This window comes from Scyliorhinus canicula, chromosome 1 (assembly GCF_902713615.1).
Source record: "Scyliorhinus canicula chromosome 1, sScyCan1.1, whole genome shotgun sequence".
Classification (NCBI taxonomy): Eukaryota; Metazoa; Chordata; class Chondrichthyes; order Carcharhiniformes; family Scyliorhinidae; genus Scyliorhinus; species Scyliorhinus canicula.
This window is the reverse complement of record NC_052146.1, coordinates 285,039,576-285,060,128: the sequence shown is the minus strand read 5'-3', so window position 1 is coordinate 285,060,128 and position 20,553 is coordinate 285,039,576. Positions and strand designations below refer to the sequence as shown.

General features: G+C 47.6%; 1 protein-coding gene and 1 long non-coding RNA gene across 2 annotated transcripts in view; one reads left to right on the top strand and one right to left on the bottom strand.

Annotated features, from left to right (window-relative positions):
* LOC119975019 (glutaminyl-peptide cyclotransferase-like) overlaps positions 1–9,609 on the top strand; it is a 45,820-nt gene extending 36,211 nt beyond the window's left edge. The window contains exon 7 of the mRNA XM_038814475.1: positions 9,068–9,609. Within this exon, the coding sequence (XP_038670403.1) occupies positions 9,068–9,213 (146 nt within the window). The 3' untranslated portion in view covers positions 9,214–9,609. The remainder of the gene's footprint in view (positions 1–9,067) is intronic.
* The window catches only part of LOC119975027, a 47,465-nt gene continuing 27,168 nt past the window's right edge, over positions 257–20,553 (bottom strand). Inside the window, exons 2-3 of the long non-coding RNA XR_005462638.1 lie at positions 14,284–14,425; positions 257–602 (exon numbers count right to left, since the gene is read on the bottom strand). This is a non-coding gene — a long non-coding RNA (uncharacterized LOC119975027). The remainder of the gene's footprint in view (positions 603–14,283; positions 14,426–20,553) is intronic.

The following is a 20,553-nucleotide window of genomic DNA, read 5'->3' as shown; positions in this document are numbered from 1 at the left end:
TGTTGGGACTTTAACCTGGTGTTGTAAGACTTCTTACTATACTTACGAAGCAGTGATGCGGGACTAACTATATAGCTCTATCAAACAGCCATGGGCTGAATACTTTTTCTGTGCTGTAAGATTCTATAATACTTTCCTATTGTTTTTATATTGATTCGCTTTGTCCTCTAGCTAGAATTATCTTTCTAATACATATCTAGATTAATTGATTACAGCCTATTCACAATGCGGCTTTCTTATTTTTTTCTTTCCTCACTTTGCTTAAAATGATTCACCACAGGAAAATATAAAATTAATGTAGATGCCCCCAGAGGTAGAGAAATCATGGTGTGCTTTTTGTAACAAATTGGTGAATGCATTGGGATAAAATTTATATTTTAATGAAATTGTTAGCCCATTTAAAATCATGACAGAAATGCAAAATAGTTTCATGAGTGGAAACTCTCTTGAGGCAGGACTTCAGAAAGCAACTCCAGATTTGTACATATTTCATCCTGATGCTGGCCCCACTATTTTGCTGTGAGTGATGTATTTATTCTGAGGCACCTGAAGGCATGCTCCAAGGTCATAAAAGACACTTCCTATTCAATGGTTTTCTTTTGCTGCAAAGGAATATAAGAATTAATTTTAAGTCCATAGAAAAAGGTAACCAGCAGCATTTCACACATTTAAGAGAAGTCCCTTTTTAAGGAAAAGGGTAGATAATGGATGCTGGAATTGTTATGGGCCAGGGTTTAGACAACCCCAAAGTGTATCATGGAGTTCACCTGACCCACAACTTTTAATAGATTGTGGTATGGGGAGCACACGGCCCACTCTATAGGTGTGGTACAGCAGAAATGGAAAAGTATTTTTTTAAAGTAAAACAATGTTTATTCTATGAACTCAAGTTAACCTTTTTAAAACATACAGTGAACATCTTAGAAACCATCAATTCAAATACAACCCCAAAGAATACAGCACTAAGTAATCCTTAAAAACTTTCCAAATAACATCCAGAAGACAGAAGAAACACTTTTTTAACAGAAGCACATTGGGCGCGATTCACCGCAAATGCGGCGAGTCGTAAAGGCTGCCGTGAAACTGGCCGTGTTTCACGGCAGCATACGCGCCCCCTCCCGGGACCCGATTCTCCCCCCCCCGGGCAGGGCTAGCAGCGCGGCCCCGTGAAGCACAGCATTGCGGGCTTAGCGACCGTCGCTAAGTCCGCACGCCAAACGTCACGGTGGCTGACACACATGATGACGTCAGCCACGCATGCGCGGGTTGGACGGCTCCAACCCGCGCATGCGCGGATGACATCATCACGCAGATGCGTCAAACCCGCGCATGCGTGGGCCGTCATGCCCCTCAGCCGCCCCGTGGACTGATCCTGCGGGGCAGCGGAGGAACAAATAGTGCACGGGTATCGGACCCTCTGCCCGCGATTGGTGCCCACCGATCGCAGGCCCATGCCACCCTTGGCACGGCCGTAAAGGGCTGGGAACTCGGCCCATCGGCCTGGGGAGAATCGCTGTTCGCCGTAAAAAATGGCGAGCAGCGATTCGTGTCGTGGGGCGGCCGTGGGGGGGGGGGGGAGAATGTCGGGAAGGCCCTCCCGCTATTCTCCGACCCGTCGTGGGCAGCGGAGAATCGCGCCCATTAGGTTTACATTCACTACTGAATATATTCATAATTCTGAATTCACCAAATGATCAAGAAGTAGTCTTTTCATGGCAGATATCAACAGTACACCTGCTCTGTCTGGCTTCAGCTCCAACACTGAAAACAAAACTAAAACATACCCTGCAGCAAACAGCCTAACAAAAGTAAAAAAGCTGACAGACAGCCCAGCTCCACGCACACTCTGACATCACTGATAAACACCCATTTCTTAAAGGTACTCTCACATGACAGAACCTATCAGCAGAGAAGCAGCACTTTGATGGTATTTTATCTGTCTCATCCTACCTAACCACCTCAAAGCAGCTGAAAACATTTGGATTTTTTAAAAATTGAAAAGTACTGTTCTGCGTGCAGCTCAGACAGATCATTTCATACATGAGAAAAAATACATACGGCAACTTAAATCCACAATGTAAATACATAGACACAGGCATCAGGAGAAGCATACAGGAGTGTAGTACTACTCAGCAGAGAAGATATGTGAAGAGATCAGATCAGTCCATAAAAGGGTCGTTTAGGAGTCTGGTAACAGTGGGAAAGGTGCAGTTTTGAATCTGTTACTGTGTGCTCTTAGACTTTTGTATCTCCTGACCGATGGTGAAGAGGTTGGTAGAGTGAATAAACCGGGTCAAAGGGGTCTTTGATTATGCTGTCTGCTTTCCCAAGGCAGCGGGAGGTGTAGACAGAGTCAATGGATGGGAAGCAGGTTCGTGTGATGGACTGGGCTGTGTTTACGATTCTTTTGTTTCTTACAGTCCTGGGCCGAGCAGTTGCCATACCAGGCTATGATGCAGCCAGATAGGATGCGGTGCATCTGTAAAAGTTGGTGAACATGCTGAATTTCCTTAGTTTCCTGAGAAAGTATAGGCATTGTTGTACTTTCTTGGTTGTAGCGTCAACGTGGGTGGAATATGGAGTGTAGCACAAGAGAAATTTTTCAACATCATCGGTATTGTTCAGAGAAAGAAGTCCAAAATGGGAAAAGTAAAAGAAGGACCAAATGATGATTTTTTTTACCTTCTTAGTTGGCCATTTTGAGTGGTATTGGTCTGGGAATCTGTTTGTTTGTCCAAAACGTCTTTTGGGGAAAGATTTCCCAGGTGCAGCAAAATCAGAAAGTTTTTTTTACAGATATGTAACATATTTTATTATACGGAAATCGTTCATTTGATTGGATTGATTCAGATGCTGTTGACATTCTTCCAACTGCATGAGGTGTTGTACATGCAGCAACTTCAATCCAATAGGATGGGGTAGTTTGATATGGTGCGTTTTTAAAAAAAAAAAGGATTTTCTAAACAAAACAAAGATGAAAGTGAACATGCACAGAACTATATACATTGGTTACAATTCACATTTTTTTACAAGAGCCCAGCTTTGACTTGGCCTCCTGATCCCCACTTTCTTCCAGATCCTCCTACCCTTCTTTCTATCTTCGTGTTAGGTTGCTCATGTGGGGTCTGTGCCTCTTTGTTACCTCCCTCTACCCCTCTTTCCATTTGTGCCTGTGATTCTTCTGTGGATATCCCTCCCATGGCTTATTGGCTGCTGGCTACAAGCAGGTCTTGGAACAGGTTGGTGAATGGCCTCTATGTCTTGTGGAAGCCCTCTTCCAATCCCCAGATGGTGAATTCGATTTTCTCCACTTGGAGAAATTCCGATAGATCGGTCAACCAGCTTTGGGTGGTGCGACCGATCGCCAGCTGAACAGGATTCTTCAGTGGGCAATTAGGGGAGCAATGGCTACGGTGCCTGCCCTCCTCCCCATAAAGAGTTCTGGCTGTTCTGATACCCTGAAGAGTGCCATTTTCAGGCATGGCTCCACCCTCATTGCCATATCCTTGGACATCGCCTCTAAGAAGGCTGTCTAGAATCCGACAAGTCTGGGCATAACCAGAACATATGGGTGTGGTTGACTGGACCTCATTGGCACCATTCACATTTGTCCTCCACCTCCGGGAAGAACCTGCTCATTCAGGTTCTGGTTAAGTGGGCTCTGGGTACCACTTTCAGCTGCATTAGGCATAGCCTTGTACAAGTGGAGTTGGAGTTGACCCCGTGCTTTGCACTAAAGCCCCACCCAATTTTAAACCCTTGGGTCTTCCTCCCATTTTTCTCTTGGCTCGTTCAGTGGAGAGCGTGCCTTTCCCAGTAGTCACCCATTCAGGTTTCCGCAGTTTCCCCCACTAGGTTGTCCACATCCAATAGATCCTCATTTTGCGATTGTTGGGGCACCTATGGGTATGTCTTTGTTTCCCTATATAGGAAGTTTTTAATTTGCATGTATCTTAATTTGTTTCCCCCGGTAAGTTGGAACTTCTCTGTCAGTTCCTCTAGTGTTGTTAGTCTGTTGTCTGTGAAGAAGTCCCTAATTGTCAATGTCCCCTGTCCTGTCTTCAACTTTTGAAGGTGGCGTCCATTTTGGCTCAAGCGAACCTGTGGTTGTTGCCGATGGGGGCTTTGATAGACATTTTGGTTAGATTGAAGTGCTGTCTTAGTTAGTTCCATGACTCGCATGTGGCTATCACCACTGGGTTCTTTGAGTGCTTAGTTGGTGGGGATGGGAGCACTGCCATGGCCAGGGCCTGGAGCAATGTCCCGTTGCAGGGCCCAGGGCCCTCTTCTATTCTTACCCATTCGGCCTCTGGTTCCTTTATCCATCCCTTTACTCTTTCTGCTGTTGCTGTCCAGTGGTAATATTGCAGGTGTTGGAGGGCTAGGCCCACCATGCTTCTCGTTCTTTGCAGGACTTTTTGGGGATACTTGGGTCCGTTCGCGCCCCCCCCCCCCCACATACACACACACACACACACATAAAGACTATCATCAATTTTTCCACTGAGTTTAAAAAAGCCCTGGGGTTGTAGATCGGTATGGATCTGAACAGGAAGAAGAACCTGGGCAGTACGTTCATCTTGATCCTCTGCATCCTACCCGTCAGGGAGAGTGAGAATTTGTCCCACCTCTGCAAGTTCTTTTTAACTTCCTCCACCAGGCCAGTCAGTGGATCCGTATCCAGTCATTGCGATTTGGATCCCTAGGTAGTGGAATTTGTTTTGGGTCTGTTTAAATGGCAATAACCTCAGCTCTGCCTTCTCTCTTGCGGGTTCACCGGGAAGATCTCAGTTTTGCTCAGGTTGAGTTTGTAGCCCGAGAAGGCTCCAAACTATTTCATGAGTACTATGATTCCCTCCATGCTGCTTTGTGGATCCACAATGTAGAGAAGTAGGTCATCTGCACAGAGCAAGACTCTGTGCTCTCGTCTCCTCTCCGGATCCCCTTTCAATTCTTTGCTCTGAGCACAATCACTTGTGGCTCGATCACTAGGGTGCACAGCTGCAGGGACAGAGGGCATCCCTGCCTCGCTTCTGCAGCTAGAAGTACTTAGAGCTGATGGTGTTCGTCTGGTGCACCTTTGTTGATGGCTGAAGAAACCACACTGTGAGACGTACCGGATATGAAGTGGTTGTTGGGTGTCATTGCGGCTTGTTGTTTTTTCAGTGTTTGCATTGTTGTAACCTATTGGATAGGGACAATTGGTTACCCCAAATCTTGGGGAATATTAGCTCACTCAATAAGGGGTGGGGCAATTTTTAACATTTAGCTGTACAACTAGAGCTGGCCCGTTTGGTACCGGCTAGAGAGAGAACCAGTAAAAAAGTATTGGTGCAGTGTTAATAACGTTTTAAGTTTTTTGTTTGACTCTCAAACCTGTGTTTGACTCTTTGTGACCCTCACGAAAGGCACTTATTGCCAAGCACATGTAGCCACTGATCATGATGGTGGCATTCACCAGCCCACAGGTAACGTTGTCATCTTCTGCTGGTGTCAGCTAGTGTTTCCCAGGTCCTTCCATATTACACTTGCAAGAATTCTTGATTCTATTTTAGAGTACAACTGATTATCAGCAATCTTCCTGAAAATCTACACATGCTCCTTTGTTGAGGACATCATGAGTGTTTTAATATTTGGTGATATTGGTATGATCTAAATATGGATGGAAATGGAGACTGAAGAAGGAATAAAAGTTGAGGATCATGGAATAGCAGAGTCAGCTTTGGTAAAAGAAATAGCTTAAAGGCACAGAACAGAGAATTATGGTAAATGGCTGTTTTTCAGGAGAATGGTGGTGTTCTGCAAGGGTCAGGGCTAGAACCACTGGGCTGGATTCTCCGATCGTCGATGCCAAAATTGGGTTCGGCCCGAGAATTCACATTTATGCCAGAATCGGGGGCGGCGCTGTTATTGTGATGCTCCGCCCCTTCAGAAACGGTGTACTCTGGGAATACGCTGCACGCTGTATGGACGGCCTCAGGACATCACCGGAGGCCCTCCCCGATGCTCCACCCCCGATGGGCCGAATCCCCGATGGTGTAGCTCGCATGTGCTCACACTGTTCTGGGACCTCGCGTGGTGGCTGCAGACAATGTCCAGCGCCGCCACAATCGGGGAGGGGGGGGGGGAAGACGTTCCATCAGCAGGGGGGGTTGGCTTCGGTGGGGGCTGGGGGACTGATAAGGTGTGGTCTAGGGATGGCGAGGCTGGTTACAGGAGGGCAGTTTTTGGCAGGCCGGTTCCGCGCACGGCCGGCACCATGTTGCACGGTGCAGCCGCTGCCGTGCGCAGCCACGGACCCAGCCATTCAGGGCTTTACACTGCGCGACTGCTAGCCCCCCATCGAGTGGAGGATCAGTGCAAGAGCGGCACCGACTTTCTGGCCATAAGATCAGACAGATCCTGCGGATATAGCAGCAGGATTGGAGAATCCAGCCCACTGTTTTTTTTATATAAATGACTTGGCATCCAAAGAACGTTTAACGGGATCTGGGGTTCATGCACATAGATCTTTTAGGTGGTAGGATGAAATGACGGAGTAGTTCGGAAAACATATGCAGCTGGATTCTTCGCCGGCGGGATCCTCCGTTTCACTGGCAGCACACTCACGCCCGCGGATTTCCCAAAAACGTGGCGATGCCCACAATGGGAAATCCCATTGACTGGCTGCTGGGGGGGAGAATCCTACCGGGGCGGATAATCTTGCAGGCAGTGGGGACGTGCCACGTGCGAATACAGATACGGCAGGACGGAGAATCCTGCCCTTTGGATCTTGAGTTTCATAAGTAGAGATACTGAGTACAAATGCAGGGAAGTTATGCTCAACCTTGGTTAAACTCTGGTTCGGCCACAATTAGACCATTGTCTCCTGTTCTGGCTACCACGCTTACTTCAGGAACGTTGTGAGGGTCCTTTTATAGGGTGTGGTGGAGATTTCCACAATGGTTCCAGAGTTGAGGGATTTTAGCTGCAACTAGGGTTAGAGAAGGTTGGAACAAAGGAGATTGAGAGGAGATTTGATATGGGTGTACAAGATAATGGCAGGTTAAATGAAGTGGTACACAGATGAGGGGAGATAGATTAATGGTTTTGAGCAAGAGATGCAGGGGAGAAGTGAGGAAGAATTTTATTATGCAGCAGGTGGCAATGCTCTGAAACTCAGTGCCTATGAGAGTGGTGTAAATGGAGACAATGTGCACAATTTAATGGCTTCGCCGTGCCCGACTTGGTGATGCGACGAGGCCATTGAATCTTGTGAGTCCTTTCGCGAGATTTGAGACGCTTTAAACACCTTGCGAGATTTAATGAGATCTCAAAATTTAACGAGATCGCTGGGCAAGATACAGATTAACATATTAGGCTCATTTAAATATGTCTGTGCTGTATTCACCCAATGCCCAAGAACTAACGGTCTTGCCTGGGAGACCTTGCCAAGGTGCCATTTAACACTGGTTCCCACAAACATAGATCTCCCAGACCATTAGATGCCCCTGGGGGTTGGGTTCTGAGCAGGGTACTACCCTGACACATCCTGCTGGCACCTGGGAACCTTGGAACTGCCAACCTGGCATCTTGGCACTGCCACCCGGGAGCACCTTGACAGTGTCACCCTGGTACTGCTGGGGTGCCCAGGTGGAACTGCCAGGCTGGCAGGGGCACTGCTAGGGTGGCAGGCTGGCAGTGCCAATGTGCCCAAGTGTCAGATTGCCCGTACCAGATATCTGGCCCATGGGTGCCTTTCCCTTAAGAGGTTGGGTGTGGGGGCTCAAAGACCCCTAAGAGGCACGTTGGGTGCAGTGAGGTGGGGGTTTCGGTGGAAATGAAAGGGGTCGAAAGATCAGGGTGGATTTTAAATGGCGCCCTGATCCATGAGTCGTCTTCCTGCTTTGGCAAGTTGAGCGCGCTTCAGGCGCCGAAAAACACCCCACTAAACGCACCCAAAATGGGCTAATTGGATGGCCACGTGAAGGAAATAGACTTGCAGTCTATGTGATAGAGCAAGGATTGCTGGATTGCTCCATGTAGAACCAGCATGGACAAAATGTGCCAGAAGACTACCTTGTGTGCTATATTAACTTTAATGAATGATGCAAAGTAATATGTTTTCATAGACCAACTGCACTATCCAAAAAGTTGGTTTACAGGTGCAAAAGGTGATTAAGAAGGCGAATGGAGTTTTGTCCTTCATTGCTAGAGGGATGGAGTCTAAAACTAGGGAGGTTATGCTGCAACTGTATAAGGTGTTAGTGAGGCCACATCTGTTCTGTTTTGGTCTCCTTACCTGAGAAAGGATGTATTGGTGCTGGAGGGTGTGCAGAGGAGATTCGTTAGGTTAATCCCAGATCTGAGGGAGTTGGATTACGAGGAAAGGTTGAGTCGACTGGGACTGTACTCGTTGGAATTTAGAAGGATGCGGTGGGATCTTATAGAAACATATAAAATTATGAAGGGGATAGGATAGATGCAGGGAGGTTGTTTCTACTGGTGGGTGAAAGCAGAACTAGGGGGCATAGCCTCAAAATAAAGGGAAGTAGATTTAGGACTGAGTTTAGGAGAAACTTCTTCACCCAAAGGGTTGTGAATCTATGGCATTTCCTGCTCTGTGAAGCAGTTGAGGCCCCTTCATTAGATGTTTTCAAGATAAAGATAGATAACTTTTGGAGAAAAATGGGTTATGGTGTTCAGGCTGGAAAGTGGAGCTGAGTCCACAAAAGATCAGCCATGATCTCATTGAATTGCGGAGCAGGCTCGAAAGGCCAGATGTCCTACTCCTGCTCCTAGTTCTTGTGTCCTTATGTACTGAAAGTTGTGTATTTGTCTGCATTAAAAGGGCAGAAAATAACAGAATGAGAGGTGATGCCTGAAGTAGATCACATTCACATTGGTCTTTATTATACTTCAATAAAGCATCTTCAAGAGGACATCCTCAAATGAAGTAAATGCCTTTCACTAACATGTTGAAATTCAAACATTCAAACACCTTATGAGCAGAACACTGTAGAATGTGATACCGAAAAGAATTAACCAATATATGTCAAGTAATTCTTCACTCTTTTATGTTCTATAGATGTTCCTATTCTACACCTCATACCTTCGCCTTTCCCTCAAGTATGGCACAGAATGGAGGATAATGAGGATAATCTGGATCCAATAACAATTGATAACCTTAATAAAATACTGCAGCTGTTTGTTTTGGAATATCTCAGATTATGATATAACCTTCGTCTCTCCCAAATGGATGGTTTTGAGTAAAGTTCTTCAAATCAAATGGATTTCAGAAAGTACACGAGCGGACCCCGCTGCCTTAATGCAAATGGAAAACCTTTAATTTACAAATAACCAAATTTGTTCACCTAGATAATGTTCATAAGGATTTAATGTATTGAAAAATCAATAGATTGTAGCTAACTAATAGAAGCTTCATGGCATACATTCTTGGCAAACAATATATGCTGTTATTAAAGTTTTCTTGGTAATATTGTTTTAGTATCCATTTGAAACCTTTTATGGTGACATGTCTTCATTTAACTGCATCTAAAATGTATTTGAACTGCAATTTTTAAGTTTGGCTATTGTAATGCATGCATTAAATAGTACAGTCGTACTACATACTTTGTGTTGGTCTAAATTGGATTTTTGACTTGAGAGAATCAATTCATGCTGGGAACCAATTCACTTTGCGAACTTTTTACCTGGATCAGGTGATCCCGCACAGCTGATGCATTGCAGGTGAAGCATAATTTCAAGTGGTGTAAAGTCAATTTTTGCAAGAACTGAGGAAATAAATGTTTGGGATAAATCCTGCTTTTCAACCCTAAGAACTGAAAAGCTGAAAAAAATTGTGAATTTCTAATTATAGAGATGAGTTGAAATCAGCAACAAAGAACATTGCAGCACAGGAACAGGCACTTTGGCCCACCAAGTCTGCGCTGATCCAGATTCCTTATGGGACCTACTACTTATTGCCCAAACGATCTGTATCCCTCTATTCCCCGCCCGTTCATGTGTCTATCAAGATACATTTTAAACGTTGCTATCGTGCCTGCCTCCACTATCTCCACTGGCAATGCATTCCAGGCACCCACCACACTCTGCATGAAAAACCTTCCCTGCACATCTCCCCTAAACTTGCCTCCTCCCACCTTGAACCTGTGCCCCCTTGTAATTGAGTCTTCCACCTGGGAAAAAGCCTCTGACTATCCACCTTGTCTATACCTCTCTTAAATTTTGTATACCTCAATTAGATCTCCCCTCAGCCTTCATCTTTCCAATGAAAACAATCCAAGTTTATTTAACCTCTCCTTATAGCTAACACCCTCCAGACCAGGCAACATCATGGTAAATCTTCTTTACATTCTCTCCAAAGCATCTACATCCTTCTGGTTGTGTGGTGACCAGAACTGCACGGAATATTTCAAATGTGGCAAGTTTTATACAGATGTAACGTGGCCTGCCAACTCTTGTACTCAATGCCCTGGCCAATAAATGCAAGCATGCCATATACCTTCTTGACCACCTTATTCACCTACATTGTCACTTTTATGGAACCATGGACCTAATTACCCAGATCCCACTATATGTCAGTGCTCCTGATGGTTCTGCCATTTACTTTGTAATTCACACCTGAATTTGGTCTTCCAAAATGCATCACGTTGAATTTGTCCGGATTGAACTCCATCTGCTATTTCCATGGCCAACTCTCCAATCTATCTATATTCTGCTGTATTCTCTGACAAGCCCCTTCACTATGGTTTATCTCAGTGGGCTAGACCGCTGGTTTGTGATGTAGAATAAGGCCAGCTGGGCGGATTCAATTCCCGTACCAGGTGAGAATTCTGAATGCTCCCTCCGTGTACCCGAACAGGCGCCAGAATGTGGCGACTAGGGGCTTTTCACAGTAACTTCATTGCAGTGTTAATGTAAGCCTACTTGTGACAATAAAGATTATTTATTTATATCTGCAACTCCAACTATCTTAGTGTCATCTGCAAACTTGCTAATCAGACCATCTACATTTTCCTCCAGATCATTTATAAATATTACAACCAACAGTAGTCTCAGTACTGATCCCTGTGGAACACCATTAGTTACAGATCACCATTCTGAAAACCTCCCTTCCCCTGTTACTCCGTCTCCCGTTGCCAAGCCAGTTCTTTATCCAGCTAGCTAGCACACACTGAATCCCATACAACTTTACTTTTGTTAACTTTTGTTAGGGCAGCATGGTAGCATTGTGGATAGCACAATCGCTTCACAGCTCCAGGTTCGATTCTGGCTTGGGTCACTGTCTGTGTGGAGTCTGCACATCCTCCCCGTGTGTGCGTGGGTTTCCTCCGGGTGTTCGGTTTCCTCCCACAGTCCAAAGATGTGCAGGTTAGGTGGATTGGCCATGATAAATTGCCCTTAGTGTCCAAAATTGCCCTTAGTGTTGGGTGGGGTTTCTGGGTTATGGGGATAGGGTGGAGGTGTTGACCTTGGGTAGGGTGCTCTTTTCAGGAGCCGGTGCAGACTCGATGGGCCGAATGGCCTCCTTCTGCACTGTAAATTCTATGATAAACTCTTTTCTAACCACAGATACTTACAAAGCGGTAATAGCTAAAGATTGTGTCTGGACAGCACCTTATCTGGAATTTCTATTTCTTTCACTCACTACTTTCACTGTATTCCTTTCCCACCCTCCCAAAACTAACACCACCAGGCAGGAGTCACCTTATGTGCAACCAATCACACCATGGACACCACCGGAAGTCTCCATTCTTAGTATTGTAATTTACTAGAGTAAAAGAGAAGGGGAAAAAATTACTTCCAAAAAGTATGGAAAATAATGTGAAGTGGAGGCTTTTACTGCATTGGTGCTGTTCCAGTGCTTTGGCAGGAGATAGTGTAAATTGAAGCCACTTCAGTCTGATATTACATTTAAAAAAATACTTCCAATATATACATTTCTTTATTACTTTGCCAAATAAAAATGTTTTAAATATTTCAATTGGAATTTGCTCATGGCTGGGCTTTGCATTTTAGGTCTGGTTTGAGTTAAGGCCAATCTTCATTAAAGCAGTTTTGGTAAAAATAGGGGAGAGACGTGGCAGTACGAGCAGTGGTTACTATGACTACAAATGCAATCCAGAGTTTCATTAAAAAGTGAAGCTTTATTGCTGTAACCTCTCAGTTAATTTCTGTATAAAAGCATACTTTCTGAAGCTACCTAGTACATATTAAAGATTACTGTCAGCAAATAGTGGTCAAAAGTTCAAAATTAGCCATTCCAACTTTGTATAGATCACTCATGATCTATTTCTGAATTATGAATGCATACAACTGAAAGAACATTGGAAGAGTTCTGAGAACAGCAACAGTGATCATTTCTGGGACTTATTAAATAAACCTCAGCATCGAATTTCTGTTCACTGGATGAAAGATCGAGAAAAGAATGATCATGTTGTTAAAAACATGGAGTTGCATGAATCATAGAATTTACAGCGGAGAAGGAGGCCATTCAGCCCATCGAGTCTGAAATGGCCCTTGGAAAGAGCACCCTACTTAAGCCCCCGTTTCCACCCTATCCCCGTAACCCCCACCTAACCTTTTTTTGGAGATTAAGGGCAATTCAGCAAGGCCAATCCACCTAACCTGTACATCTTTGGACTGTGGGAGGAAACCGGAGCACCGGACGGAAACCCACGCAGATATGGGGAGAACGTGCAGACTCCGCACAGTGACCGAAGCCGGGAATCAAACCTGGGATACTGGAGCTGTGAAGCAACTATGCTAACCACTGTGCTACCATGCTGTCCATACATAATATGGACTCTAGCTGGTTAGTTGACTTGAACTGACGGCATGCAATTTGAGGACACATGCATGGTATTTTCAGACTTTGGAATTGGAAACAAATTTTGCGTACATATCAAATAATTTATTACGTTTCACCAAACAGGGGATGTATATATATATATATCTTTCCAAAGACATAGGACAAAATATTACAGACCCCACTAGCAAGTTTGCAGGCAGGATATTTCCATGCTTCCAACCTCCCCAACCTGTCTGCAATTTTACGAGAGACAGGCTGCTATATATATTGGAGGCTGGTAGGAGTTGGAGCAATAGAGCTTTGAAGCACAGAAAGACCATTTTTCCCATCGTGCCTGCACCTACCCTCATGCACATATCTATTCTAATCCCATTTTCCACTTGGGACCATAGTCCTGTATACCATGGAGTTTCCTGTGCTCATCTAAATGCTTCTGAAATGTTGTGATGATTTCTGCCTCTGCCATCCTTTCAGGCAGTGAGTTCCAAATTCCCACCACCATCTGGGTGAAAATGTTTTTCCTCAAATCCCTTCTAAATCTCTTGACCCTTACCTTAAATCTATGCTCCCTGGTTACTGACCCCACAACCAAGAGGAAAAGTTTCTTCCTATCTACCCTATCACTGCCCTTCAGAATTTTATATACCTCAGCACGGTAGCATTGTGGATAGCACAATCGCTTCACAGCTCCAGGGTCCCAGGTTCGATTCCGGCTTGGGTCACTGTCTGTGTAGAGTCTGCACATCCTCCCCGTTTGGGTTTCCTCCGGGTGCTCCGGTTTCCTCCCACAGTCCAAAGATGTGCAGGTTAGGTGGATTGGCCATGCTAAATTGCCCTTAGTGTTGGGTGGGGTTACTGGGTTATGGGGATAAGGTGGAGGTGTTAACCTTGGGTAGGGTGCTCTTTCCAAGAGCCGGTGCAGACTCGATGGGCCGAATGGCCTCCTTCTGCACTGTAAATTCTATGTAAATTCTATGAATTAGGATCCCCTCCCTCCCTCAAACTTCTCTGTTCCAAGGAAAACAACCCCAGCCTAACCAGCCTCTTTGTAGCTGAAATGCTCCAGCCAGGCATCATCCTGGTGAATCTTCTCTGCATTCTTTCCAATGCAATCATATCTTTTCCATAGTGTGGAAACCAGAACTGCACACAGAAATCTAGCTGTGCCCCAACAAGTGTTTTATACAGCTCCATCATAACTTCCCTGATCTTATATTCTGTGATGTGGAGATGCTGGCACTGGACTGGGGTGGGCACAGTAATAAGTCTTGCAGCACCAGGTTAAAGTCCAACAGGTTTGTTTCAATCACTAGCTTTCGGAGCACAGCCCCTTCCTCAGGCGAGACTCACCTGATGAAGGAGCTGCGCTCCGAAAGCTAGTGACTCGAAACAAACCTGTTGGACTTATATTCTATGTCTCGGCTAATAAAGGCAAGTATCCCATATGCCTTCTTAACCACCCTATGTACCTGTCCTGCTGCCTTCTTGGATCATTGGACATGCACCTCCAGATCCCTCTGGTCCTCTGTACGTCCTAGCATCTTACCGCTCATTGTGTATGCGCTTGCCTTGTTAGTCCTCCCAAAATGCATGGCAGGAGGTTATGCAGAACTGTAGGGAGAGATATCCAATAGGTCACTGTGCTTACTGTGAAACCTGCCAACCGTCTTGGACTCTGGAAAAGTAGAATCTGGGGACTGCTTATAGTTTCAGTCCTGGTCATATTTGACACTGGCACACCCAGAAATCACGTTCTCAGCCAATTAAAATGGTTGCAGAGCTGCCATTAATGGTGGTGATGTATTCCCTGGTGACTCATTCGGTGGTAGGTCAGGAAATCCTGTCAACTAATAAATCTTGCCCATTGTTAAATTCAATGTTGGATATTCTGGAAGATGTTGTTAAAAATATTTGAAACAGCGCCGGCCCCCTCGTTGTTGGAGGAGGTACTGTCAGCAGGGGTGTTGGAGAGGAGGGCGGTGTCAGCGGTCTATGGACCGACTTTGGAGGAAGCTAGAGTGTCAATGGGGGGGATTAAGGGCTACATGGGAGGAAGGGCTGGGGGAGGTAATGGAAGAAGGTTTATAGTGTGTGGTGTGGTGCTGCGAAGGGTGAATGCCTCAACCTCATGTGCGAGGTTGGGTCTGATAGAATTGAAGGTTGCATATAGGGCACAACTCACAAAGGCAAGGATGAGCCGGCTCTGCGAGGGGGTGGAGTATGTCTGCGAGTGGCCGGGGGGGGGGGGGGGGGGGGGGGGGGGGGGGGGGGGGGGGGTCCGCAAACCATGTACATATGTTTTGGTCCTGTCCGAAGCTGGAAAAGAGGGATGATATGGAGATGCCGGCGTTGGACTGGGGTGAGCACAGTAAGAAGTCTTACAACACCAGGTTAAAGTCCAACAGGTTTGTTTCAAACACGAGCTTTCGGAGCACGGCTCCTTCTTCAGGTGAATGGAAAGGCTTGTTCCAGAAATGTTTATCTCGACACAGTCAGAGATGCCCCGGAATGCGAGCACCTGCAGGCAATCAAATCATCAAAGATGCAGAGAGAGAGGTAACTCCAGGTTAAAGAGGTGTGAATTGTCCCAAGCCAGTTCAGTCGGTAGGCCTCTGCAAGTCCAGGCTTGTTGGTGGGGGCCGAATGTAATGCGACATGAATCCCAGATCCCGGTTGAGTCCGCATTCATGCGTGCGGAACTTAGCTATAAGTTTTTGCTCAGCAATTTTGCGTTGTCGCGTCTCCTGAAGGCCTCCTTGTAGAATGCTGACCCGGAGATCAGAGGCTGAATGTCCTTGACTGCTGAAGTGTTCCCCAACTGGAAGGGAACAGTCCTGCCTGTTGATAGTCGCACGATGCCCGTTTATTCGTTGTCGCAGTGTCTGCATGGTCTCGCCAATGTACCACGCTTCGGGACATCCTTTCCTGCAGCGTATGAGGTAGACTACATTGGTCGAGTCGCACGAGTATGCGCCGCGTACCTGGTGGGTGGTGTTTCCACGTGTAATGGTGGTGTCCATGTCGATGATCTGGCATGTCTTGCAGAGATTACCCTGGCAGGGTTTTGTGGTGTTGTGGTTGCTGTTCTGAAGGCTGGGTAATTTGCTGCAAACAATGGTTTGTTTGAGGTTGCGCGGTTGTTTGAAGGCCAGTAGTGGGGGTGTGGGGATGACCTTGGCAAGATGTCCATCCTCGCTGATGATGTGTTGGAGGCTGCGAAGAAGATGTCGTAGTTTCTCCGCCCCAGGAAAGTACTGGACGACGAAGGGTACTCTGTCAGTGGTGTCCCGTGTTTGTCTTCTGAGGAGGTCGGTGCGGTTTTTTTGCTGTGGCGCGGTGGAACTGTCGATCAATGAGTCGAGCGCCATATCCCGTTCGTACGAGGGCATCTTTCAGCATCTGTAGGTGTCTGTTGCGCTCCTCCTTGTCTGAGCAGATCCTGTGTATACGGAGGGCTTGTCCATAGGGGATGGCTTCTTTAATGTGTTTCGGGTGAAAGCTGGAGAAGTGGAGCATCGTGAGATTATCTGTGGGCTTGCGGTAAAGCGAGGTGCTGAGGTGACCGTCCTTGATGGAGACGAGTGTGTCCAAGAATGGAACTGAATTTGGAGAATAGTCCATGGTGAGTTTGATGGTGGGATGGAACTTATTGATGTCATCGTGTAGTCGTTTCAGTGATGTCTCGCCGTGGGTCCAAAGGAAAAAAAATGTCATCGATGTATCTGGTGTATAGCATCGGTTGAAAGTCCTGTGTGGTGAGGAAGTCCTGTTCAAACTTGTGCATGAAGATGTTGGCATATTGAGGTGCAAATTTGGTCCCCATGGCTGTTCCGTGCGTCTGGATGAAGAATTTGTTGTCGAAGGTGAAGACGTTGTGGTCTAGAATGAAACTGATGAGTTGCAGAATTGCGTCTGGAGATTGGCAGTTGTCGGTGTTGAGGACTGAGGCTGTTGCAGCAATGCCTCCAAATGATGCCCGTTTCATTGCCCGTATTCTCCAAATTCAGTTCCATTCTTGGACACACTTGTCTCCATCAAGGACGGTCACCTCAGTACCTCGCTTTACCGCAAGCCCACAGATAATCTCACGATGCTCCACTTCTCCAGCTTTCACCCGAAACACATTAAAGAAGCCATCCCCTATGGACAAGCCCTCCGTATACACAGGATCTGCTCAGACAAGGAGGAGCGCAACAGACACCTACAGATGCTGAAAGATGCCCTCGTACGAACGGGATATGGCGCTCGACTCATTGATCGACAGTTCCACCGCGCCACAGCAAAAAACCGCACCGACCTCCTCAGAAGACAAACACGGGACACCACTGACAGAGTACCCTTCGTCGTCCAGTACTTTCCTGGGGCGGAGAAACTACGACATCTTCTTCGCAGCCTCCAACACATCATCAGCGAGGATGGACATCTTGCCAAGGTCATCCCCACACCCCCACTACTGGCCTTCAAACAACCGCGCAACCTCAAACAAACCATTGTTTGCAGCAAATTACCCAGCCTTCAGAACAGCAACCACAACACCACAAAACCCTGCCAGGGTAATCTCTGCAAGACATGCCAGATCATCGACATGGACACCACCATTACACGTGGAAACACCACCCACCAGGTACGCGGCGCATACTCGTGCGACTCGACCAATGTAGTCTACCTCATACGCTGCAGGAAAGGATGTCCCGAAGCGTGGTACATTGGCGAGACCATGCAGACACTGCGACAACGAATAAACGGGCATCGTGCGACTATCAACAGGCAGGACTGTTCCCTTCCAGTTGGGGAACACTTCAGCAGTCAAGGACATTCAGCCTCTGATCTCCGGGTCAGCATTCTACAAGGAGGCCTTCAGGAGACGCGACAACGCAAAATTGCTGAGCAAAAACTTATAGCTAAGTTCCGCACGCATGAATGCGGACTCAACCGGGATCTGGGATTCATGTCGCATTACATTCGGCCCCCACCAACAAGCCTGGACTTGCAGAGGCCTACCGACTGAACTGGCTTGGGACAATTCACACCTCTTTAACCTGGAGTTACCTCTCTCTCTGCATCTTTGATGATTTGATTGCCTGCAGGTGCTCGCATTCCGGGGCATCTCTGACTGTGTCGAGATAAACATTTCTGGAACAAGCCTTTCCATTCACCTGAAGAAGGAGCCGTGCTCCGAAAGCTCGTGTTTGAAACAAACCTGTTGGACTTTAACCTGGTGTTGTAAGACTTCTTACGGAAAAGAGGGAGGTATTGAACATCATTTTGGAGGTGCTGCATGTGGATTTGGTGCTGGGTCCCTGAGAGGCCATTCTTGGGGTGTTGGACCGGCCTGAGTTGCAGGCGGGAACGGGGCGAGTTGTTTTAGCCTTCAACTCGCTGATTGTTTGTAGGTGGGTCCTGTTGGGGTGGAGGTCAGTTTCTCCGCCCTGTGCCTTGGCGTGACGGGGGGGGGGGGGGGACCTGCTGGAATTTCAGACCCCGGAGAAGGTGACATTTGAGTAAAGGGGGCGGGAGCAAAGGAGGGGTTCTACAATTCATGGGGTTTATCATGCACTTTTGGGAGTTGGTTACCATTGAACAGTAAGGGAGGGAGGGGGAATTTGGTTTGTTGTTTGCTTTTTTAAAGCTTGTTTTGAACTTGCGAGTCAATGTTTTAGGCTGCGTATTGGTGCGGTTGTTTGTTTATTTGTTTGTTTGTATGTATGGTGAAATGATGAAAATGTGGCAAATAATTAGATTCTAAAAAAGATACGAGATACAAATGACTTAAATGTCACTACCCTTTGATGTCCATTACAGAACTGTGGCTTTCACGTATTCGTATTGATAGGAGCAAGTTTAAAGACAGCAAATACTGTGGATTCGGCAAATCTTAAATAAAAACAGAAAATGCTCGAAAACCACAGGTCTGGCAGCATCTGCGGCGAGAAAAACAGAGTTAACAATGACTCTTCTTCATAAATTTTTTTTGTGGTTTACAAGGTGGTAGTAATGGGAGATTTACATGGCTAATAATAATCATTTATGTAGTTGTTAACACAATGGCCAGGATTTTGTGCCCGTGGCAATGAAGACATGGGGCGCGATTCTCCGCAAATGCGGAGAGTCGTAAAGGCTGCCGTGAAACTGGCCGTGTTTCACGGCAGCCTCCGTGCCCCCTCCCGGGACCCGATTCTCCCCCCCGGGCGGGGCTAGCAGCGCGGCCCCGCGAAGCACGGCATCGCAGGCTTAGCGACCGTCGCCAAGGATCACAGCGGCTGACGCGCACGATGACGTCAGCCGCGCATGCGTGGATTGGACGGCTCCAACCGACGCATGCGCAGATGACGTCATCACGCAGATGCGTCAAACCCGCGCATGCGCGGGCCGTCATGCCCCTCAGCCGCCCCGCGGACTGATCCTGCGGGCGGCGAAGGAACAAAGAGTGTGCGGGTTTCGGACCCGCTGCCCGCGATCGGTGCCCACCGATTCGCAGCAGTCCTCCTCCACTACTGCTGTATCATCTGGGGACTCACGTAGACGTAGAGGTAGGGCACGTAAGGCAACAAAGTGAGACACAGAGTAAGTTGGCACGGGTGAAGGGCACAGTTTAGTTGTAGGGGCTAGGGCACCTGTAAATTATTGTTACCATTAAACGCACTGATCCACCTTACTTGTAAAACCGTGTGATTGTTCCACAGCCACAGGAATCGTGATGGTGACCGAGTGTCGCTGGGGTTGACGAGTGGTGAAACTTCGGTGCCGGGAGTGCAGTCCCTGCCCCTCCCCCCACCCCCTCCCACAGCTAGCCCACACGGGCACGTGATGGAGTGTCCATGACAAACTCAGCGGCCACCAAGGTGGATGGTTCAGCTATTGCCTTGGGTCAGACTCTCTCTAACGATTCTGAGCACACAGCTCTTCGCAGAGCGGGCTGTCATCATTCCACATGGCACTGATCACACCCGCTGACACAGCCATCAATGTTGTGCCATACCGTCTGGACCCAGTGGTAAGGGTGATGTTGAAGTGGAGCAGTGTACACTGAGAGGGGGTGGGGGGGGGGGGGGGGGGGGTTGGGGGGGTGGCAGTTGTGTGTTGACCCTCTGCACGACTAGCGATGCAGATGGTGGTTTGGTGTTCAGCGGGGACGTCACATGTGACGCGTGAACCGTGCTGCCACCAAGGCGTCGCGTGCCCGCCGGGTCCGTCATGCCACCTCCTGGACATCACCAGCACCTGGGTCGTGTCTGCGCCCGCCACTCCACCAGCCTCCTCCTCCACCTGCTCCCTCTCCTCCTCCTCCTCCTCCTCCCTCTCCTCCTCCTCTGTGCTGGCACCACTGCCACTGGCTTCTCCCTCCGCCTCCTGCAGCAGGTCATCTCCCCTCTGCATCGATCGTGATGTTGTGCAGCGCACAGCAGACTACTACAATGCGAGCGACCCTTTCGGCCTGGTACTGCAGGGCCCCTCCGGAGCGGTCCAGGCACCTGAATCTCATCTTCAGGAGGCCAAGGCAGCGCTCCACCACATCCCTGGTTGCTGCATGGGCCTCGTTGTATCGGGTTTCCGCATTGGTCTGAGGCCTCCGTATAGGCGTCATCAGCCAAGACCTCAGCGGATAACCCCTGTCGCCTAGCAACCAGCCCCTCAGCCGGGGGGGGACGTCCCTCAAACATCGCAGGGATGAACGACTGCGCCAGTATGTAGGAGTCATGCACACTCCCTGGGAACCTTGCACAGACATTCATGATCCT